Genomic DNA, 21,010 nt, shown 5'->3' on the forward strand with positions numbered 1-21,010 from the left:
CCGACAACATAAATTGATACCCCCACCCAAACAAGACTCAAAATGCCCCACCCCAGCATATCAAAGTGGCAATCCAACAACTCAAAATGCCCCCCCCCCCCCCCAACAGATCAAAGTGACGCCCGAACCCTAACAACTCAAAATAGCACCCCATCCCATTAAGACTTAATGACAAATCCTACCTCTACAAGACTGAATATGTCGTCCTTCGTACCCCCCTCCCCCCCCCCCCCAGATGTGCGTGTTTAGAGGCTGTTACAGCCTCCCCACCGTGTGAGTGCTTCAGGGCACAGCATGCTTTATGGCAACAAGCGGCCCCTAGGCTTACCAGGGCATCTCATCTACAAAGTTCACCAGGGCCATCTCATCTACAAAGCTTACCAGGGCCATCTCATCTACAAAGTTTACCAGGGCCATCTCATCTACAAAGTTTACCAGGGCCATCTCATCTACAAAGTTTACCAGGGCCATCTCATCTACAAAGTTTACCAGGGCCATCTCATCTACAAAGCTTACCAGGGCCATCTCATCTACAAAGTTTACCAGGGCCATCTCATCTACAAAGTTTACCAGGGCCATCTCATCTACAAAGTTTACCAGGGCCATCTCATCTACAAAGTTTACCAGGGCCATCTGATCTACAAAGTTTACCAGGGCCATCTCATCTACAAAGTTTACCAGGGTCATCTCATCTACAAAGTTTACCAGGGCCATCTCATCTACAAAGTTTACCAGGGCCATCTCATCTACAAAGTTTACCAGGGTCATCTCATCTACAAAGTATATAAGGGCCATTGCATCTACAAGGGCCGGGAACAACAGCTGCACGTGGCTCTGAACTTCAACATGATAAAATTGGCTCTTAAAATCCAAACAGTTCTAGTATAATAATGAACTTCAACTGCACACAAATTACATGTTTTTTTCAGGTTTAAATGTTTTATTCCAGAATGTTCAAGTATTCAAATGACCATTACTGTACACCACATCAGCCTCTCACTTGATGGACTAGAGACCTCTGCTACACTAACATATCACTAGACATAACAAACAAGATGTCTGACGAGTCAGTTTCTCTCATATCTCCACTCAGTGCAGTCAAAACATACGGACATGATGCTACATTTCTATAAAAAATGACAAAATGCTACATTCCTACAAACTTAAAGGGACATAATACTACATTCCCACAAACCTAAAAAACAAAATGCTGTGCTTCATTCCTACAAACATATAGTGACATAATGCTACATTCCTAAAACTTAAAGGGACAAAACATTGTATAACATCACTTAATTTGCTACAAACTTTTAGGGGCATAATCTTGTGCTACATGTCAACAAACTGGGGAATAAAGCTGCTACTGGATTCCTACACGAATAAAGTATAAATGGACATAATGCTGGAAATATGACCTTCCAGTAAAGGTCCCCGGCCAGGGTGCAAAAGTTACTAGATGAACTTCAACAGCCACATGTTGTTGACCAAGGTGAGCCACCTAAAAGGAGGCATCTGGCTGTGGTCAGGCTTGGAGATTGGTGGGCAGCGTCATGTGACACTATGCCCTAGACACAGCACTCAGTGGTGCCCCAACCACCAAAAAAAAAAAACAAGGGTTAATGGATGATTTACATTAAGAATCCTGCGGCTACATTCCTACAAACTTACCACAAAGGGATGTAATGCTGCGGCTAGATTCCTACAAACTTACCACAAAGGGATGTAATGCTGCTGCTCTCTTCATGGACAAACTTGCGTGTGACAGCCTCTTCCATGATTTGTTTCACCTGACAGGTGGGGAGAATAAAACAACACATACAGACGCTGTCTCTAGTGTGACATTTTATCCTATTAGTTACACGCTGTCTCTAGTGTGACATTTTATCCTATTAGTTACACGCTGTCTCTAGTGTGACATTTTATCCTATTAGTTACACGCTGTCTCTAGTGTGACATTTTATCCTATTAGTTACACGCTGTCTCTAGTGTGACATTTTATCCTATTAGTTACACGCTGTCTTTAGTGTGATATTTTATCCTATTGGTTACACTGTTAACTAGTTGCTTTTGGGATTTCTGATTATCATAGAAATGATTGCATTATGTTTATAATTAAAATTTCTGCTATTTGGTCAATTGAGACAGGAAAAAGTATGTTTATCTGTATATATTAGTCCACATGTTGGTCAGTAGGAATGGAGTATGTTGGTCAGTACGAATGGAGTATCTTGGTCCGTATGAATGGAGTATCTTGGTCCGTATGAATGGAGTATCTTGGTCCGTATGAATGGAGTATGTTGGTCACTAAGAATGGAGTATACTAGTCACTATGAATACAACATGATTATAAGTAAGAATATTATTAGCTATATTTTAAACATTGTGAACAGAGTATAAAAAGGTACTAGAATATATAGGCACTGGGCTAAAAACTTATATATTCTGGTATATTCAGATTTTTAAAAAAATTACAAATGATTTTACTGGTCTAATTCATGAGCTTGTTGATACTCTGATTACTAGCTTGAAAATCAGAGTGAAATCAAGCTCTTCTTTCTATGTATTACACAGCTTTCAAGAGTGCTGCAAGTAAAAACAGAAACCCATGATAGTGTTTTAAAGTTGAATTTTAGATTTTTTTTAACCTTTCAAAAAAATGAATGTTGTAGGCTGAAGTAAAAAAAAATTAATTAAACAATTAAAATGTGATGAAGTAAAAGCTAGAGTTGCTGCTATAGAAGTATAGTATAATATTACTAAGTAAGCCTATATTTATAGGTTACTAATTAGGCCTAAATTAAACTTTATTAATTAGGCCCTAATATATTTTTATTTAGCATACCACAATTATCCAATAGAACTAAAATCAAGGCCCAGTGGTCCCCAATACTATATATTGAATAGGCCTACATTTTTACATTGTTTATTATTAATATTTGATTGGACAAATAGTATACTATAATAAGAGGGCATGCCTAAGCTATTCTTATTGTTTCTCTAACTTAATCATTTCTTCTAATTCTATCTAAATCTTTAGTTTAACAATCAAGTTATGTCTAGTTAAGTAATCAAGACTAATCTAATAAGGTGAAAAGGTGGGAAACTAAATTCGTAACTAACTCTCAGTACAACTAGAATATAGATTCTAGTTGGCTTTGCTTTGGAGCTCTTATTATTAAACATAAATCATGCTAAATAAATTATGCGAATTGAATTTCGACATAGGAACTATTCTACATAAAATTCAGAAGAACTACGCTGTAATTTAAGGAAGCTCACCTCTTTTTTCACTGCTCTTAAAAGTCGCTGACGCTCTTCAGATTCAGATGCCATTCTTTCTGATGCCATTCTTTCCGATATCATCCTGTAATTACTATCCCAATAGCATCTGCGCAAGAAAGACGGTGCAAATAATTCGTCAATGGCGCAATAGATTGTCCACCGCCATCTCCATCCATCGATAATTTCTCCGTTTCCATACACGCCTACACAGCCTCATCACTCCCGGATGTTTACACTCCCAACATTAATGCAACAAAAAGTTCAGAGTATGGTGTCCTTTTTTGTCTCTTAATTATAAAACTCAAACATTTCAAAAGTAGCAATTTATGTTTCATTATTTATCTATATCTACGTTCTTTAAAACTATAATGTTTTTTTTTAAATACATTTGCTTTAGCTGCACATTAGTTGGGTCAAAAATTATGTTCACATTGTTGTGAAATAAAATGTACAATTCTTTATGGTACATTTTAACAGATGATTGAGATATATTGATTTGTCTCTAACTTTGGATCTGTGTTTGACCATGATAGCCTATATTATATTATAAAAGGGTCAAGTATTCAGAAATTAAGCGCAGTCGATTCTCAAATGAAAGCGCCATTTCTACATTTTCTGTAAGTAGTGTAGAGCGGCAATAAACATTTAAAACGTGGGCTATCGTGCGTATTTAAAAAAATGCATTATATTAAGCCTTTAAAAAAACACGAGAGGTGAGAGTGGTTTATTATTTTGTTCTATTGTGTTTATCTTTAAATCCAAGTCTAATGTGTTCAGAGTTTCTTTTCCGGTCATCTCTACGGGTCCACCCCGAAAATTTCAAGTGCCCCCCCCCCCCCTCCCCCGGAGAAAAAAGTCTGGAAAACCACTGAATGTGTTGTGGTGAAGTTATGAATGTATTCATCTTTTTTTTTTTTTAAAAAAAACCGCATATAGTTAATCATGATTTAGTAGCCCAAAAACTAAAAGTATTATTTAAAATATTTTTAACACAAACCCTTTGCAAATATGATGAAAATAAGGTAATGTGATGTAATCAAGACCTGATTACACGATTGCAACTCACCCATTTGTAATCAAGGTTTAGATTTGGGAGGGGCCAATGCTTTTAACTCACTAATCTGTAATAAGGGTCTGATTATAGAGGGTGACATAGGTTTTTACACATGACATCACGCACCAGACACATCCCATTGTACACGCACTAGACACATCCCATCCTACACGCGACAGACACATCTTATCCTACACGCACCAGACACATCCCATCATACACGCAACAGGCACATCCCATCATACGCGCACCAGACACATCCCATCCTACACGCGACAGACACATCCCATCATACACGCACCAGACACATCCCATCATACGCGCACCAGACACATCCCATCCTACACGCGACAGACACATCTTATCCTACACGCACCAGACACATCCCATCATACACGCAACAGGCACATCCCATCATACACGCACCAGACACATCCCGTCCTACACGCACTAGACACATCCCATCCTACACGCGACAGACACATCTTATCCTACACGCACCAGACACGACATCCCATCATACATGCACCAGACACTTCCCATCCTACACGCACCAGACACATCCCATCCTACACGCACCAGACACATCCCATCCTACACGCGACAGGCACATCCCATCCTACACGTACCAGACACATCCCATCCTACACGCACCAGACAAATCCCATCCTACACGCACCAGACACATCCCATCATACACGCACCAGACACATCCCATCCTACACGCGACAGACACATCCCATCCTACACGCACCAAACACATCCCATCCTACACGCACCAGACACATCCCATCCTACACGCGACAGATACATCCCATTCTACACGCACCAGACACATCCCATCCTACACGCGACAGGCACATCCCATCCTACACGCGACAGACACATCCCATTCTACACGCACCAGACACATCCCTTCCTACACGCACCAGACACATCCCATCCTACACGCGACAGGCACATCCCATTCTACACGCACCAGACACATCCCATCCTACACGCACGAGACACATCCCATCCTACACGCACCAGACACATCCCATTCTACACGCACCAGACACATCCCATCCTACACGCACTAGACACATCCCATCCTACACGCACCAGACACATCCCATCCTACACGCGACAGATACATCCCATTCTACACGCACCAGACACATCCCATCCTACACGCGACAGGCACATCCCATCCTACACGCGACAGACACATCCCATTCTACACGCACCAGACACATCCCATCCTACACGCACCAGACACATCCCATCCTACACGCGACAGGCACATCCCATTCTACACGCACCAGACACATCCCATCCTACACGCACGAGACACATCCCATCCTACACGCACCAGACACATCCCATTCTACACGCACCAGACACATCCCATCCTACAAGCACTAGACACATCCCATCCTACACGCACCATACACATCCCATTCTACACGCACCAGACACATCCCATCCTACACGCGACAGACACATCCCATCCTACACGCACCAGACACATCCCATCCTACACGCACCAGACACATCCCATCCTACACGCACCAGACACATCCCATCCTACACGCACCAGACACATCCTATCCTACACGCACCAGACACATCCCATCATACACGCACCAGACACATCCCATTCTACACGCACCAGACACATCCCATCCTACACGCACCAGACACATCCCATTCTACACGCACCAGATACATCCCATCATACACGCACCAGACACATCCCATCCTACACGCGACAGACACATCATATCCTACATGCACCAGACACATCCCATCCTACACGCACCAGACACATCCCATCCTACACGCACCAGACACATCCCATTCTACACGCACCAGACACATCCCATCCTACACGCACCAGACACATCCCATCCTACACGCGACAGACACATCATATCCTACACGCACCAGACACATCCAATCATACACGCGCCACACACGGCATTCCATCTTACACATGTTATACATGACATTCCATCTTATACATCCTACATGTGATCATATATTGGCTAGGCATTCGAAGTAAACATGTTAAGTGAACATAAAGTGAACTATATTGGTTCTACCGTTTATTTCATCGCCTTAACCGGTCAAGAGATACAGAAAAATACAAACTGGCGTTTGGCCCACAGCTCGCATATCCTGCTAACGGAAATTGAATTCATTATTTCATAAGGCAATTCAATAATATCAACGGCATCATGGACATTGGTCTCATACAGGCAGAAAGTGAAACTAATTAGGGGTCATTCATAAATGGCATCACACTTTTTGACTTTTTTTAACCGCCCCCCCCCCCTTTAACCGGCAATTGACCTCCTCTAAATTGCAGTGCAGTTGTTGTTTTTTTTATTTGTTTTAAAACATATATTTCTTGAGCGAATTAATCATTTTCCATTACAATTTACAAAAATAATCTTTAAAAACACGAGAGAAAAAAATCAATTTTTAACATTGCTTTTTTGTGTTTCGTCACATTGACCCCCCCCCCCCCCCCCTCGTCATCAAAATTTCCTTATAGCTTTCATGCGATCTGTTAAAATACAAAAAGAAAAAAATAACCATCGGTTGTCGAAATGGAGGAGGGTACACATGTTAAATAAAGTACCTAATATATAATTACAGCTAATTTTCATATAATGTTTTAGCGCCAAAAAGTCGAGTTAAATTGTAGATCTAACAAAACCAGTAAATTAGAACTTAGGGTTCATGCAAAAACCTAGGAGCGTCAATGTATATACAATGTAGATACATAATGATAAACATAATGTTGCTATAGGAAAGGTTAAACAATAATCTGAATTCGTGCATGTATATCATATATATATATATATATATATATATATATATATATATATATATATATATATATATATATATATATATATATATATATATATATATATATATATATATATATATATATATATATATATAAATTCAATTTTATTAAAAAAACGGTAACAATTGTAGGCACGAAGGCCTCTTTTCACATTGGCCGTTTAAACAAATAAAACAACAATTCAATAACACATAGCAGTGACATAGCACAGCACTAAAAATGTGGAATAAAAAAATAATGTTAGATAGTTATAATACAAAATGAGATTTTAAACAAAGAATATAATAGATGAATGAGAAATGTTTCAATGAGTCAGTTAGAGAGGTCATTAAATAATTGTTGCTTTAGTTTAGATTTGAATATATTTTCAGAACTAGATAGCTTTATTTTATTAGGAAGATTGTTCCACAAATTAGAACCAGAGTAGGCGAAGCTATGTTTTTGGAAAAAAGTTGTATATGGGAACGGTAAATTAAGACGACGATTTAATTTTATGTTAAAAGAAAATCGGTCTGATAAGTAAGAGGGGGCTGTTTCGTGGAATATTTTATATAAAAAAATTGATTTAGTATATATTATCTTTTTATTTAATGGAAGTATTTTAGTTGTAATAAAAGAATCCAGACTACTAGACAAGCCAGAAACCAGTTTTATAGCCCTTTTTTTGTAATGATAGAAGAGGACGCTGCTTAGTTATAAAGCTGCCGCTCCACACTACAGAAGCATAATCCAACCTAGATTGAATAAAAGCTTCATATATATATATATATATATATATATATATATATATATATATATATATATATATATATATATATATATATATATATATATATATATATGTGTGTGTGTGTGTGTGTGGCCTATATATAATTATATATGGCTTATGTAGTATATAATCCATTGAATGTAGAGATCTTTTTGTAGTTGACAAGTAAATGGGCAACAATTCCCAAAGTTCCTGGAAAATAGTACCACCTTTTTTCTTGTTTCGTTTTTATGAGGCATCATTGTTGAGAGTAATTTGATTTTAAAGTAATTTGTCTCTAAGTATTCCCACAATGATTTAAAAGAACATATGAATACCATTTAAACTAATATAAATATTTCTTTTTTTAAAATAACGTTATTCTGTTTTAATATTAATGGATGTTATTTGGAAATAAAAAGAATTACCGGGAAGTTATGCTATATAATAAATCCTCTAGTTTGGGAGAATAATATTTTCTTTGTAACAAAATGGCCGGTTCCGGTGCTGCCCACTTAAATACATCCAAATTAAACTTAGGAATATTAAGAGATTTCTATCGTCGTGAATTTCTCGAATGTATCGACAAATGTATTGGATCAAAGGTTTAAAGGCTACACATTTTTAGCTATAAATAATAGAAATAACTACATTAAGCTAACGAATTAATTCATTTTTATTAGTAACGCATCCACCAGCATTCATTACAAAACCGAAAAAAAGCTAAGTGACGGAAGCTCATCTCATGACAGACTGACATCTTTCTAAACTTTCTTGCACTCACACTGCCTGTCTCGCACTGTAGACTCATCAGCAGACTGCAATGAGTCGTAGATTTACATTCTTACAAGCAAGCATGCATCTCATGGGAGAATGTTTATACCGGTGTTCGATAGTGGAATCTTCTTTAAAAAAGGGGTGTCAGGTGACTGGTAGTTAACTAAATAATACACACATGGCTGGCTAATGTCAATGCTAACCCTGTACCTAACCCCAACCCTGGTCCTACCATCTCTCCATACGTCACTAGTAAATATGGAGACACAATTTGCGAGACATTTTTTGTAGTTCTTTCATTTGAGAAACAAGTTAGGCTTAATTTCTGAATAATTGATCCTTTAAAATAGGCCTATATAATAGGCTATATACTTTTTATATAAGTATCCATGGTCAAACCTATAAGTATAAGTAAGAGACATACCGTAAAGTAAAATGTACCATATAGAATTGTACATTTTATTTCATTGTTCTCAATAATGTGAACATAATTGTTTACCCTACTAATGTGTAGCTGAAGGAAACATTCTAGTTTTAAAGAACATAGATATAAATAAAAACTGAAACATAGGCCTAAATGTTTTCTTTTAAATGTTTAGGGATGTCAGCATGGTCGGGCCGGTTTAGCTTATGGTTGCTGCATTGATAAGTCCAGAGTTCGAACCCTCTGGAAGAGGAGGCGCGATAGCTGGGGACAGCCACTCATCTAGGATAGACAACTCTAAAATCAAACAACTGCTGCCTTGTAGTTTGTTCTTGGTTGGACAAAGGCTATGGAAGCAAATCCAAAAATAAAAGCAGGCTGAAATAACCAGATGGTTAAAAGGATGGTGTGGTCATCACTGTACCTTTACTTTCCTTATCATGAGTCAGATACCCATCAGATCTGGGTGGACTCAAGGGCAATTCAAACTGAGATCCAAACTCAAGCTTTTAGGCTAGTTGTCAAGTGCCCTACCGCTCAACCACACTGTTCCCTATTGGGTTAGTTATTCTAACTAAATTTAGTTGTGCTTTTAGGTGAGATGCGAAATGCAAGCAAATGTAAACAGATTTTTGTGATAACACATGCAGATAAAAAGCATGATAATATTGTGAGTTTGGGGTGGGGGGGGGGGGGAGACAGACTTGACACATGTATTGTTTACAGCATAGTTCAGTAGTAATAAGGGTAGGTATGACATTGTATGAAGTTAAAACTGCTCATTTTTGTACTACTGAAGTTAAAGGTTTAACACACACCTTATTTCTTTTATACACACTTGAAACTAATTTCCTACTTCTTTTTATATTTCAGGCTTTAGTATGGGATGATGGTTTGACTGGACCATTTGGCTTGATAGCTGAGGCTTCTTTGCTCAAGGTATTTTTTTGCTAATTTTATTAGCTTCTATTAGTCCACTAAAATCATATGCAGTATTTCCTCTATCATTATGTATCTTACTGAAAAGTGGTGATAATTAACAGGCATTTTTTATACGTTCATTTTATTATCTCACAGTATTTATGAATTAAAAATATTTATGTATGACTACGTATGTATAACAGTATGTCACATTGATGCTTAACATAACCTCCGTCTACTTCACAGGAACAGCATGAAGTGGAACGCATGTTCCGCCTCCAGTCTACAGGTCTGCCAGCCAGCAATGTACAGAATATCATCTTCATCACTCGACCCAAGTTGAGCCTGATGTCAACCATAGCCAGTTGTTTAGTCAGGTTGATTACATTTTGTTTTTAAAGAAATGTGTATACAAATTTGTATCTACCATAGATTATAGAAGATTGGAAATGTATTTGTTAATGGAAAAAATGTAACCATGAACAAATTATAAAATACAAATTCTTTAATAAACTGTATATTTTTTTTTTTAAATCCCTTCAAACTATAAATGTTTTGCAAAATATTTGTGTCATTTCAGTGAAGAAACAAAAGGGGGTCAGTCAAGAAAGGAGTTTTATTTGTTGTTTGTGCCTCGCAAAAGTTTACTGTGTGAAAAAAAATTAAAAGTTAGTGCAAAAAATAAACCTACCTTAATTACACACAGCTTTGTAGTTAATAAAAGCTTTTTTATATAAGAACCAAACCCCAATTACCAAAATTTACTCATTTAGATAATATAAAATAAAACGTTACTTAATATCGTAAATATCAGAGATTAAATGATGGTAATGGAGATAAATTTGTTCCCTCAGGAAGCTGGTGTGTATGGATCGTTTGCCAGTGTGGAGGAGTTTAACCTAGGCTTGATCCCATTTGACTCAGATCTTCTCTCTATGGAGATGGATGAGTCCTACAGGGTAAGTTGATGTTTTTAATTCTCTAGTGACAACTTTAGCTTTTCTGCTAACTGATTATGTGGAGTCAATCAAACATCATTGCTGGGGTGTAGAGCTAATTTGTTGAACACCAAACACTACAGTAACACTAATACATGACTTAAAACTGTCTTGTCATGCTATGAAGACATTCAACAAGATCAGCCCAAATGCTGTTTTTTCCAGCTGAAATAAAAAAAAAACTAGGAAAATTAGAATACATATTTATTTAATTTTAGCATAGTAACTATTTTAAATTTTACCTTGCGTGAAATGTTTCAATATGACGTAAATTCAGATTTAGTTAAGGATTTTATGACAGAATCTTTGAAAACATTGTTTTACACTATATAAAAAATGTGTATCATTAGCTCATCAGCTTCAGAAATTTCAGTTTTAAAGCAGGCTTTCTCTATTTCAGGAATGCTACCTGGAAAATGATTTCACTTCCATGTTTTTTGCGGCACAGTCTTTGATGACCTTACAAGCCTTGTACGGAACTATACCTTACATCTATGGGAAAGGTGACTGTGCCAAGGTAACAAATCACCATTTTGTCAACTCTATTTTTTTTTTTTCAGTTTGCAAAAAAAATCCTTAAAATTTTGAAGGTGAAGTTTAAGTGTTTTGTTTTTCTCTTTCATGATGGCAATCAGCAAGTTGTTGAAATGCTTAGAAGGATGAAGATGGAGCAGGGTGGATTTGAACCTCAGATAAGCCCACAGATAGATAATCTTCTGATTCTTGATCGCAGTGTTGACCTTTTGACCCCTCTCTTATATCAGCTGACTTATGAAGGTCTCATTGATGAAGTTTTCAACATTAAAAACAGTAAGGCAAAAAATTGTTTTTAGCTGTATCGTGGAATTTTTAAAATTCATTTTTTTATTGTCGCAATAAAACATCCTTTAAGCTCAACTAAGATAATCTTTTAGCTACGCACAACAGACTTCTTTTGCAACATTTGTTTTCAAAATTAGCTTAAAAAGCTTATGTAAGAAGAAAAAACAGAACACCTGTTGCTGAAGGCTATAAGTGGTTGATTCAGTATTTTATAATCACATCTTTAAAAAAAGTATTTCTACCTCAGTTCCATTTGTGTAAAGTTATCACAGAAACAAGTGAACTCTACTTCACTTGCCCTGTAGGTCAGGTTTGAAAGGGAACTTTACTATCAGATGTATACAGCTAAGTCTCAGTTGGATGTGGCACACACTTCCTTGTTTTGCAACACGTGAAACTACCACTTGAAATGTTGAGTTATTGTATGTAAACAATTAAGTTTCCGTTGAATGTTCCACACACTTCCTTGTTTTACTTGTGCAGCAAATGTGAAGCTCCCACCAGAAAAGTTCCTGACACAAGAAGAAAAGAAGAACAGCAAGGAAGAAGCTCTAACAGAGCCCAAGAAGTTCATCCTCAACTCTGCAGATGAGCTTTTTGCTGAGCTTAGGGATAAAAACTTCAATGCCGTCGGCACAATTGTTAGTCGCAAAGCCAAAACTATTACAGCTGAATTTGATGTAAGCTGACATTTATTGTTATTTAGTGGTAAATTTGTTTTTGTTTGATTTTTTAAAAGTTAAACCAACATCTTTTTATATCTTGGGAAGATTTAATCATTTGTCTGAAAGGAGTATAATTTTTACAGCTGTAAATGTGTTTAATGAATATTTCTCCAGGAAAGACATGCGGCTAAGACTGTTGGTGAGATGAAACAATTTGTATCCAAACTGCCCCATCTGCAGGCTGCTCGCAACTCCCTTGCCATTCGTGAGTTTGTTTAGCTACGCTTGATGGGAATTTTTTCTCATTTTATATTTTATGAACTAAACTTAACTCACTTTTTAGGTTTCTGTCACTTTATTAACACAAAATTGTGAATTCTTACGCCAGTTATCAAGATATGCGTTGACATATTTACATGTAGTCTGCCCAATATTTGTCCCTTTTCTTTTAATTAAGTAAACAAATTACCCTCTGTCTCCACTTAAAATATTACAATTTTGTTTGGAGAGTTATGTCTTCATTTCATTGAGTAGTGTCCCTGTTTTTTTTTGTTGTTGATGAGTTAGTGATGTCCCTTATATTTTGCCATCTTGTGTTATAGAAATCATTTTGTCATGTGCTTACAGTAACCGTTTTGTTTGCTCACAGACACATCAATAGCAGAGTTGATCAAAGAAGTGACAGACTCAGAAGGATTCTTGGACTCTTTGCGTTGCCAGCAAGGTGAGTTGGATATTCTTTTACATGTCTCTATGATCGTGAAGGTGAGCAGTGAATTTCCTACTAGAGGTAATAATGACTTGATATCAAAATAAAAATATAGCTGGTGTCAGGATAATCTAATGTTAGCTTGAGGTTTAAGCTTATGAAATATTGAGGGGGGGATCAATATCAATCCACCAACCAATGTAACAAACACTATTCTATTCCTTAGAGTTGATTCATGGCATTGACACGGACAAAGTGAATCCTTATATAGAAGACAGTATAGCCAAAATGGAACCTCTTTCCAGTGTTCTGCGCCTCATTTGCATACAGTCTATATGTAATGATGGCTTAAAACCTAAGGTCCTTGAATACTATAAAAGGGAAATAATCCAGGTAATTTATATACAAGATATATATGTTTCTACAAAGTGACAAAAAGCTTGTCAAAAGTGATGGTATCTCACTATCCGCACAAATTATTTCTGTGGCATAATCTGCAGAAACAAATAAGCTAAAAATTTCCAGGCCTTTTTTAAAACCATTTTTATTACTGGGTAGGATGGGGGGACGGCGTGGTCAAGTCGGTAAAGCTCATGGTTGCTCAACCGAAAAGTCTCGAGTTTGAACCCTCGGGCAGATGAGGCTCGTTAGCTGGGGACAGCCACTCTTCCAGGAGAGACAACTCCAAAATCAAACAACTGCTGCCTTGTAGTTTGTTCTTGGTTGGACAAAGGTTATGGAATCAAATCCAAAAAGAAAAGCAGGCTGAAATCTGAGTCAATGGCCTCAATGGCGCATAACCAGTTGACACGTATCCTTAATTGTGATGGAGGCGTGGTCGAGTCCAAAAGGTCATGGTTCATAAATTCGAAAAAGTCTTGAGTCAAACCGTCCCGCAGATAAGGCTCGATCCCTTCCAAAAATAAAAATTAAGAACGAAAAAGAAGAAGAAGACTGGGTAGGATTTATTGGGCGTAATTTAAATGGCTAATTCTTGATGTGGTTGCTTTTAAAAACATCCTCTTAAATGACTTAATGTAGCCCACCTTAAACAATTAATCAATTTAATGCTCTTAAATCCTACCTTAAACAATTAATGCTCTAAAATCCTACCTTAAACAATTAATGCTCTAAAATCCTACCTTAAACAATTAATACTCTTAAATCCTACCTTAAACAATTAATGCTCTAAAATCCTACCTTAAACAATTAATGCTCTAAATTCCTACCTTAAAGTAGAGGTGGCTGGGCATGTGCTGACCACACCATCCCTTCAAAGGCTGAAGTCAAGAAACATATGAACTATACTTCATTTACCCAATAGATCTCTAGGTCTTAAGAGTAGTCTTTACATTATGTTTAGAAACCTTTTCATATTATGTATTGACAAACTTGTACCTACATCATGTAAACAAATGTTTCAGACCTACGGCTTTGAGCATCTAGTCACCTTGTCTAACCTGGAAAAATCTGGCTTCTTGCGACCACATTCCAACAAAACATACCAGGTGATCAGGAAAACTTTGAGGCTTATAGTGGAGGATGTTAATGAGCAGGTGGGTCCTAGTTATCTTTATAACAGGTCAAAAGTCATCTTAAGGTGTAAAAGTGTAGTTTGGCTAAAGTAACTCCTTTAAAGCTTTTTTTTTTTTACAATGCAACATTTGAACTTAAAATTTTTATAATTATTTTTTCTGAGCTCCCACACTAGAGACATGTTGATTTTCAAATCTCTGGGCAATAAAAATTTTAACATTTCTTAAGTAGTAAAGTAAAAGGATATCTTTTTCAACCACATCACTTATTTTATTTTAATTCAAACAAAAAGGATCTCTAACCTATGAACATATAAGCATATAACTACAGAATTTGTAAAAAAAAAAAAAAAAATTTAAAAATTAAAAAAAAAAAATAAATAAATAAAGCTTATTAAAAATCCTGGGCTCATTTGGGGTTAAAATGCTGGCATATGGGTTCTTTTGTTATTACAAAAGATGTTAGTTTTAATATTTTTATTTCAAACAGCCAAAGTCACATGTGTGTTGTTAGTGAAATGAAGAAATCAATTGTCTAAAGAAAATACTTTTAAAAGCAGCTTTTCAGTTCTTTTTGTGTTTTCTTTGGAATCCCAAATGTGGATCATATGTATAAATATATTATTTTAAATAATGTTTTTCAGAATCCCAATGATATAGCTTATGTGTATAGTGGCTACGTCCCATATTTTAAATAATGTTTTTCAGAATCCCAATGATATAGCTTATGTGTATAGTGGCTACGTCCCATATTTTAAATATATTTTTTCAGAATCCCAATGATATAGCTTATGTGTATAGTGGCTACGTCCCATATTTTAAATATATTTTTTCAGAATCCCAATGATATAGCTTATGTGTATAGTGGCTACGTCCCATATTTTAAATATATTTTTTCAGAATCCCAATGATATAGCTTATGTGTATAGTGGCTACGTCCCATATTTTAAATATATTTTTTCAGAATCCCAATGATATAGCTTATGTGTATAGTGGCTACGTCCCATATTTCAAATATATTTTTTCCAGAATCCCAATGATATAGCTTATGTGTATAGTGGCTACGTCCCATATTTTAAATATATTTTTTTCAGAATCCCAATGATATAGCTTATGTGTATAGTGGCTACGTCCCATATTTCAAATATATTTTTTCCAGAATCCCAATGATATAGCTTATGTGTATAGTGGTTACGTCCCATATTTTAAATATATTTTTTTCAGAATCCCAATGATATAGCTTATGTGTATAGTGGTTACGTCCCATATTTTAAATATATTTTTTTCAGAATCCCAATGATATAGCTTATGTGTATAGTGGCTACGCCCCATTGAGTGTCAGACTTGCTCAGTACCTGGCTCGACCTGGATGGCGGAGTATAACAGAGGTGCTCAACATGTTACCTGGGCCCAAGGTGGAGGAGGTGCAACAGATTCCCATGGGTCTACGTAAGCGAAGTAAGTCAGTCTTGGGCTAAACATAGTTTTAAATGGGTCTTCACAAGGGAAGTAAATCTAGGTCTAAACATAGGGAATTATATATGACATTTTAACTTGGTCTACACAAGGGATGTAAGTCTGGTGTTGTACATATAATATCAAATATAGGTTAGTCTCCAGCATTTTGTTCCTCAACAGCCATTAACCATAATGATCAAGAAATATAGCAGATACATGAATAGTCCAACTGTTATTATGAGAACCACACACTTAAAATCTCTTTTTCTATAAAGACAATAATGTCCCTGAGCAATGGAGCTTGGGTCAAGATGGGGTGTGGCTTGTGATTGTGTATTAATGGTATACAAGCTGTGTATAGAGTGCTTGCTACATAGGGCTGTAAGCTGTGTACTACATATGCCCTGTATATTTACTTGACTCCAGGAGCTTCTGTGACTTCATCTCAGTCAAGTATGGGGGAGCAAAAGCTGACTTTGGTTTTTTTTCTTGGAGGGGTTACACAGGCGGAAGTTGCTGCTTTACGGTTTTTAGCTCAGCAGGATGATGGTATGTATGTGTTATTGTATGTGTTGGCTTACGTACTAAAACATTTTGAACATAAACCATCTTGACAAGAACCTCTGTTCAAGATTTTTTTAAAAACTAAGCATGAAAAAATCATTCCTAGAATCAAAATTTAGTATTGAAATCAGATGTTTTTGTTTTTTTGTTGGCCCTATGTGTTTATCTATAAAGTGACATAGTGCTTGAACAATTTTTGTCCCATGGCAACTAACGCAGTTATCCCATATGACTACTGTTATGTAACTATTGGTACATAAGGTGCTAGAACCATTTTTGTCCCATGTTAGCAAACGCAGGTGTCCCGTATGATTACGTGATATATTGTTACATAAGGTGCTAGAACCATTTTTGTCCCATGTTAGCCAACGCAGGTGTCCCGTATGACTACATAGTGGCTACAACCCACATCATCACCGGCACGTACATCATGGAAACGCTGACAGCTGACATCAAGCGCTACAGCCGGGAAGGGGTTCCGCTATACTAACATTAGTTAGGGCTTGGTGATTTATTTTTCAGTTTGATTCTCCTGTAGATGTGTCACCCTCCCCCACCAGCTTTGTCTTTTAAGCCAAACCTTGGAGAACAGTGACACTAGGACAAAAAGGTTTCAGGCCTCAGGGAATAGCTTAAAATTTTCTCACACATCAAACCCAGTTTTTTTTATAACTTCCAACCAAAATCCTAAACTTCTCAACCTGGGCTAATAGTTAGCATTTTTCAGCTACCTTGTATGTATTCTGAAGCTCTGATAATTTATACAGAACTCTAGTTCAGTTATTTTACTGCATACTGTACTACTTCCCAACACTTTTGCTTCTTAATCAGTTTTTTTTTTACTTTACCCCTGATATCCCACCCCTATTTCTATAAGCAGCCTCGGTTGTCTCTAAAATGTTCCCTTAAATCTATTGCTATACCATAGCTGCTAGACTGTAGACCATATGTAAAATCTAATCAATGCAATACACCAATACAAAACCCTATATACCCCAAGGTTATATTTCAATCAACTTTTCTTTTAAATGTAAGAATAATTAACAGTTGTAGACAATAGTAAGTATACTGTTCAAATAAAAATGTGTCAGTTTTTTTTATGATCTGAATTGCCAGGCTGATTTGTTAAAGATTTTTTCATTGCCGTTTGAATCCTTGTTTTTATTACACCCACAACCCCTTATTCTGAATTTTCTATTAATTAACAATCAAATGTATGTTGCAGATACAATTTTTAGTTTTTATGTTTTATTGGATTAAAATACAAAACCTGGTCTTAAAAATTTTGAAACCAGTTTAACAAAAGTATCTTCCACGTCCTCAATATCTGTCTTGTCCAGATTGACATACTTGACTGTCTTGTCCGAATTGACCTCCATACCTGTCCTGTCCAGATTAACATACTTGACTGTCTTCTCCACAGGAGGGACAGACTACGTTGTGGCCAGCACCAGCCTCATCACAGGTCAGCGACTCATCAACTCACTCAAGGAAACCATCGAACCCGTCAAGTTGAACCCATTTTAGTCTTTCTAACATGTTTGTCAGCAAATGCTCAGCTTCTCCACTTCTGTGGTGGCTTTTTGTTTAATGTCAGAGGCCATTAGGTCACTAGCTGTGGAGCGGGTCTGGCTGACCACCATTAGGTCACCAGCTATTGTGGTGGGTCTAGCTAACCACTAGCAGGTCATTGACTGTTGTGGTGGGTCTAGCTGATGGTGAGACTGCAAGTGATGGTTGTCTTCCTAATGGAGATAAAAGGGGCTTTTACTTAACAGTTATACCATAAGTACACAGCTATACAGTAAACAGACCTATAGCCAGTCAGCAATCAGCCATACAGCATACAGCTAGACAGCAATCAGCCATACAGCGAACAGCTAGACAGCAATCAGCCATACAGCAAACAGCTAGACAGCAATCAGCCATACAGCAAACAGCTAGACAGCAATCAGCCATACAGCAAACAGCTAGACAACAATCAGCCATACCGCAAACAGCTAGACAGCAAATAATCAGACCGCAAACAGTTAGTAATCTTCATTACACAGATTTTAGGATTTTATTTGAAAAGCAAAGTTGATGTTTATTGATCTACAAGGCAGATGTAGCAAATAAGCAACACAGACACAATAGACCAATGTTGACATCTAGATAGAAAATACAACAATAGCAAGGTTGTCTTGTGGATATATGTGTCTGAATGAGTGAAGAACTGAGTTGAAGGAGCATGTTCATGTACAGATTGTAGTTCTGTGTTCATGTACACATTATGGTTAAATGACTATGCCAAGAAGTATTTTGATGTACACATCATGGTTTTTATGTACACACTGGTTGTATTTTTTTCAGTTTGAAAGATTGTAGTGCTGAATGATTGGTGTGTGGAAAGATTGGCGTGTAATGTATTTTTATTATGTGATACATATTGTGATATGTACTTTATCAGTCAATGTTCATTAAAATGATCACTGGCTTGTTTCTTTACTAGAATTCAAGTGTTTGTTTATGCATACAATTTTTATTTTGACAAGCATGATTCTTTTGTTTTTACATAATTACTTGTAAAGAATTAAATAGACTGCATCATCTTTAGTCACCTCTACTAAAGATGGACCAGGGGAAATGTTCAAGATAAAATAGCAACATCTTCCTTCATTCAATACTGCTCAGATAAGCTTGAAGAATCTAAGATCGCTATGATGTTTCTATTCATAAAATAATCGTGCCCGTGAATATATCCCTTGTTAAACCCAGTCAAAGTATGGGTTAGGGTTAGGTGTTTGTTACAAACTTACTTTTAAGTGTCAAATTGCATAGCTTGCTTTTTTTTGCGGGTGATACCTAGATCTATATAGCAGTCCAACCTAAGGCTCAACGAAATTCTTTTGGGTAGAGGGGGGGGGGGGGGGGGGGCAAATTGTTTTGATTAATCACTCCCACCACATAGCTTGGTGCAGATAAACTTTAAACAACACACAATGTAATGTTAGCGCTGCACGCGGCAGCACGCATGGTGTGTGTAGGGGCGTGTCCTCGTATCTATATCAAGTACTTATCTGTACGTAATCGCCGGTTTATTCAATCAACGTCCTGTCGCCTTGACCCACATCTCACTGATGTCCGGTTTACAAAGTGGACCAATCAACGCCGTCGTCCTGACGTCACGTTATGTCACAGGACGTACAGCTCAGATCTGGGCAGATCCTTCATTAATGGGGGAGATCTTTCATTAATGGAGAAGATCTTTCATGAATGGGGGAGATCCTTCATTAATGGAGATCTTTCATGAATGGGGGAGATCCTTCATTAATGGGGAGATCTTTCATTAATGGGGAGATCCTTCATTAATGGGGGAGATCTTTCATTAATGGAGATCTTCATTAATGGGGAGATCCTTCATTAATGGGGAGATCTTTCATTAATGGAGATCTTTCATGAATGGGGGAGATCCTTCATTAATGGGGGAGATCATTAATGGGGAGATCTTTCATTAATGGGGAGATCCTTCATTAATGTCGGAGATCCTTCATTAATGGGGAGATCCTTTATTAATGTCGGAGATCATTCATTAATGAGGAGATCCTTCATTAATGTCGGAGATCCTTCATTAATGGGGAGATCCTTCATTAATGGGGAGATAATTCATTAATCGAGGAGATCCTTCATTAATGGAGGAGGGGGGGGGTTTCCCAAATTTCGCCTGCTTTTGGTAAAAAATATTATTAAATCACCCTCATTAACGTCCATTTTAATAATTTCTCGCCCTACCCATGAGACTTAAACTTTTCTAAAGATAGAATCTCCTTCCCCCCGCCCCCCCCCCCCCCCCACCACCATGTGGTACGATGCTCAAAGGGAGCGAGTAAAAGCCTGCAGGATGTCCACGGGTTTAGGGACTAGCAACATGGATGGTACTTGAGCTAGCGAGAGTGGAATCTTTATCTTAGAGTGCGACATGTCTGCTTTAAACTTTAAGAGCATTGATCCGCCCGTATTAGAGACACAGAGAGAAATAAATAAATGATCTATTAAGGCCTGGATGAATGGTTGAGATTTATTTCATTATACAGGCCTATGTCATGTGATTTTGGGACAGTGAGGTCGAATAGTTGAGCGATCGAATGCTAACCAGAAACTGTCGAGTTCAGATCTCGGGCTCGAGTCCGTACGACGCCCCGAGTCAACCA

At 37.2% G+C, this 21,010-nt stretch overlaps 2 protein-coding genes across 4 annotated transcripts in view; one reads left to right on the forward strand and one right to left on the reverse strand.

Moving 5' to 3' along the window:
• LOC131951023 (small G protein signaling modulator 1) overlaps positions 1 to 3,517 on the reverse strand; it is a 32,678-nt gene extending 29,161 nt beyond the window's left edge. Inside the window, exons 1-2 of the mRNA XM_059313279.1 lie at positions 3,280 to 3,517; positions 1,712 to 1,787 (exon numbers count right to left, since the gene is read on the reverse strand). Of these exons, the coding sequence (XP_059169262.1) occupies positions 1,712 to 1,787; positions 3,280 to 3,363 (160 nt within the window). The 5' untranslated portion in view covers positions 3,364 to 3,517. The remainder of the gene's footprint in view (positions 1 to 1,711; positions 1,788 to 3,279) is intronic.
• Positions 3,518 to 8,436: 4,919 nt separating this feature from the next.
• On the forward strand, positions 8,437 to 19,313 carry LOC131951041 (vacuolar protein sorting-associated protein 33A). 3 transcript variants are annotated; one of them, XM_059313306.1, is made up of 16 exons: positions 8,437 to 8,552; positions 10,022 to 10,087; positions 10,316 to 10,446; positions 10,650 to 10,737; positions 10,924 to 11,028; positions 11,468 to 11,584; positions 11,703 to 11,877; positions 12,373 to 12,569; positions 12,729 to 12,819; positions 13,204 to 13,278; positions 13,490 to 13,656; positions 14,688 to 14,819; positions 16,088 to 16,256; positions 16,683 to 16,805; positions 17,186 to 17,315; positions 18,244 to 18,368. In XM_059313306.1, exons 1-15 carry the CDS (start codon positions 8,439 to 8,441, stop codon positions 17,308 to 17,310), a joined length of 1,875 nt encoding a protein of 624 aa, XP_059169289.1. In that variant the 5' UTR covers positions 8,437 to 8,438; the 3' UTR covers positions 17,311 to 17,315; positions 18,244 to 18,368. The 3 variants fall into 3 exon arrangements, with proteins under 3 accessions (XP_059169289.1, XP_059169290.1, XP_059169291.1); XM_059313307.1 differs by having other exon boundaries at positions 17,186 to 17,326; positions 18,244 to 18,352; XM_059313308.1 differs by lacking the exon at positions 17,186 to 17,315 and having other exon boundaries at positions 18,244 to 19,313.
• The last annotated feature ends 1,697 nt before the right edge of the window (positions 19,314 to 21,010 follow it).

Source organism: Physella acuta, unplaced genomic scaffold, assembly GCF_028476545.2.
Source record: "Physella acuta isolate Inbredline_101_S28 unplaced genomic scaffold, ASM2847654v3 ptg000794l, whole genome shotgun sequence".
Classification (NCBI taxonomy): Eukaryota; Metazoa; Mollusca; class Gastropoda; family Physidae; genus Physella; species Physella acuta.

Coding starts and splice junctions, on each gene's coding strand:
- LOC131951041 (XM_059313306.1), top strand. CDS start 8,439: ATGGCCGGTTCCGGTGCTGCCCACTTAAATACATCCAAATTAAACTTA. Junction 10,738..10,923: donor TGTGTGAAAAAAAATTAAAA/GTTAGTGCAAAA, acceptor TTGTTCCCTCAG/GAAGCTGGTGTGTATGGATC. Junction 11,029..11,467: donor AGATGGATGAGTCCTACAGG/GTAAGTTGATGT, acceptor TCTCTATTTCAG/GAATGCTACCTGGAAAATGA.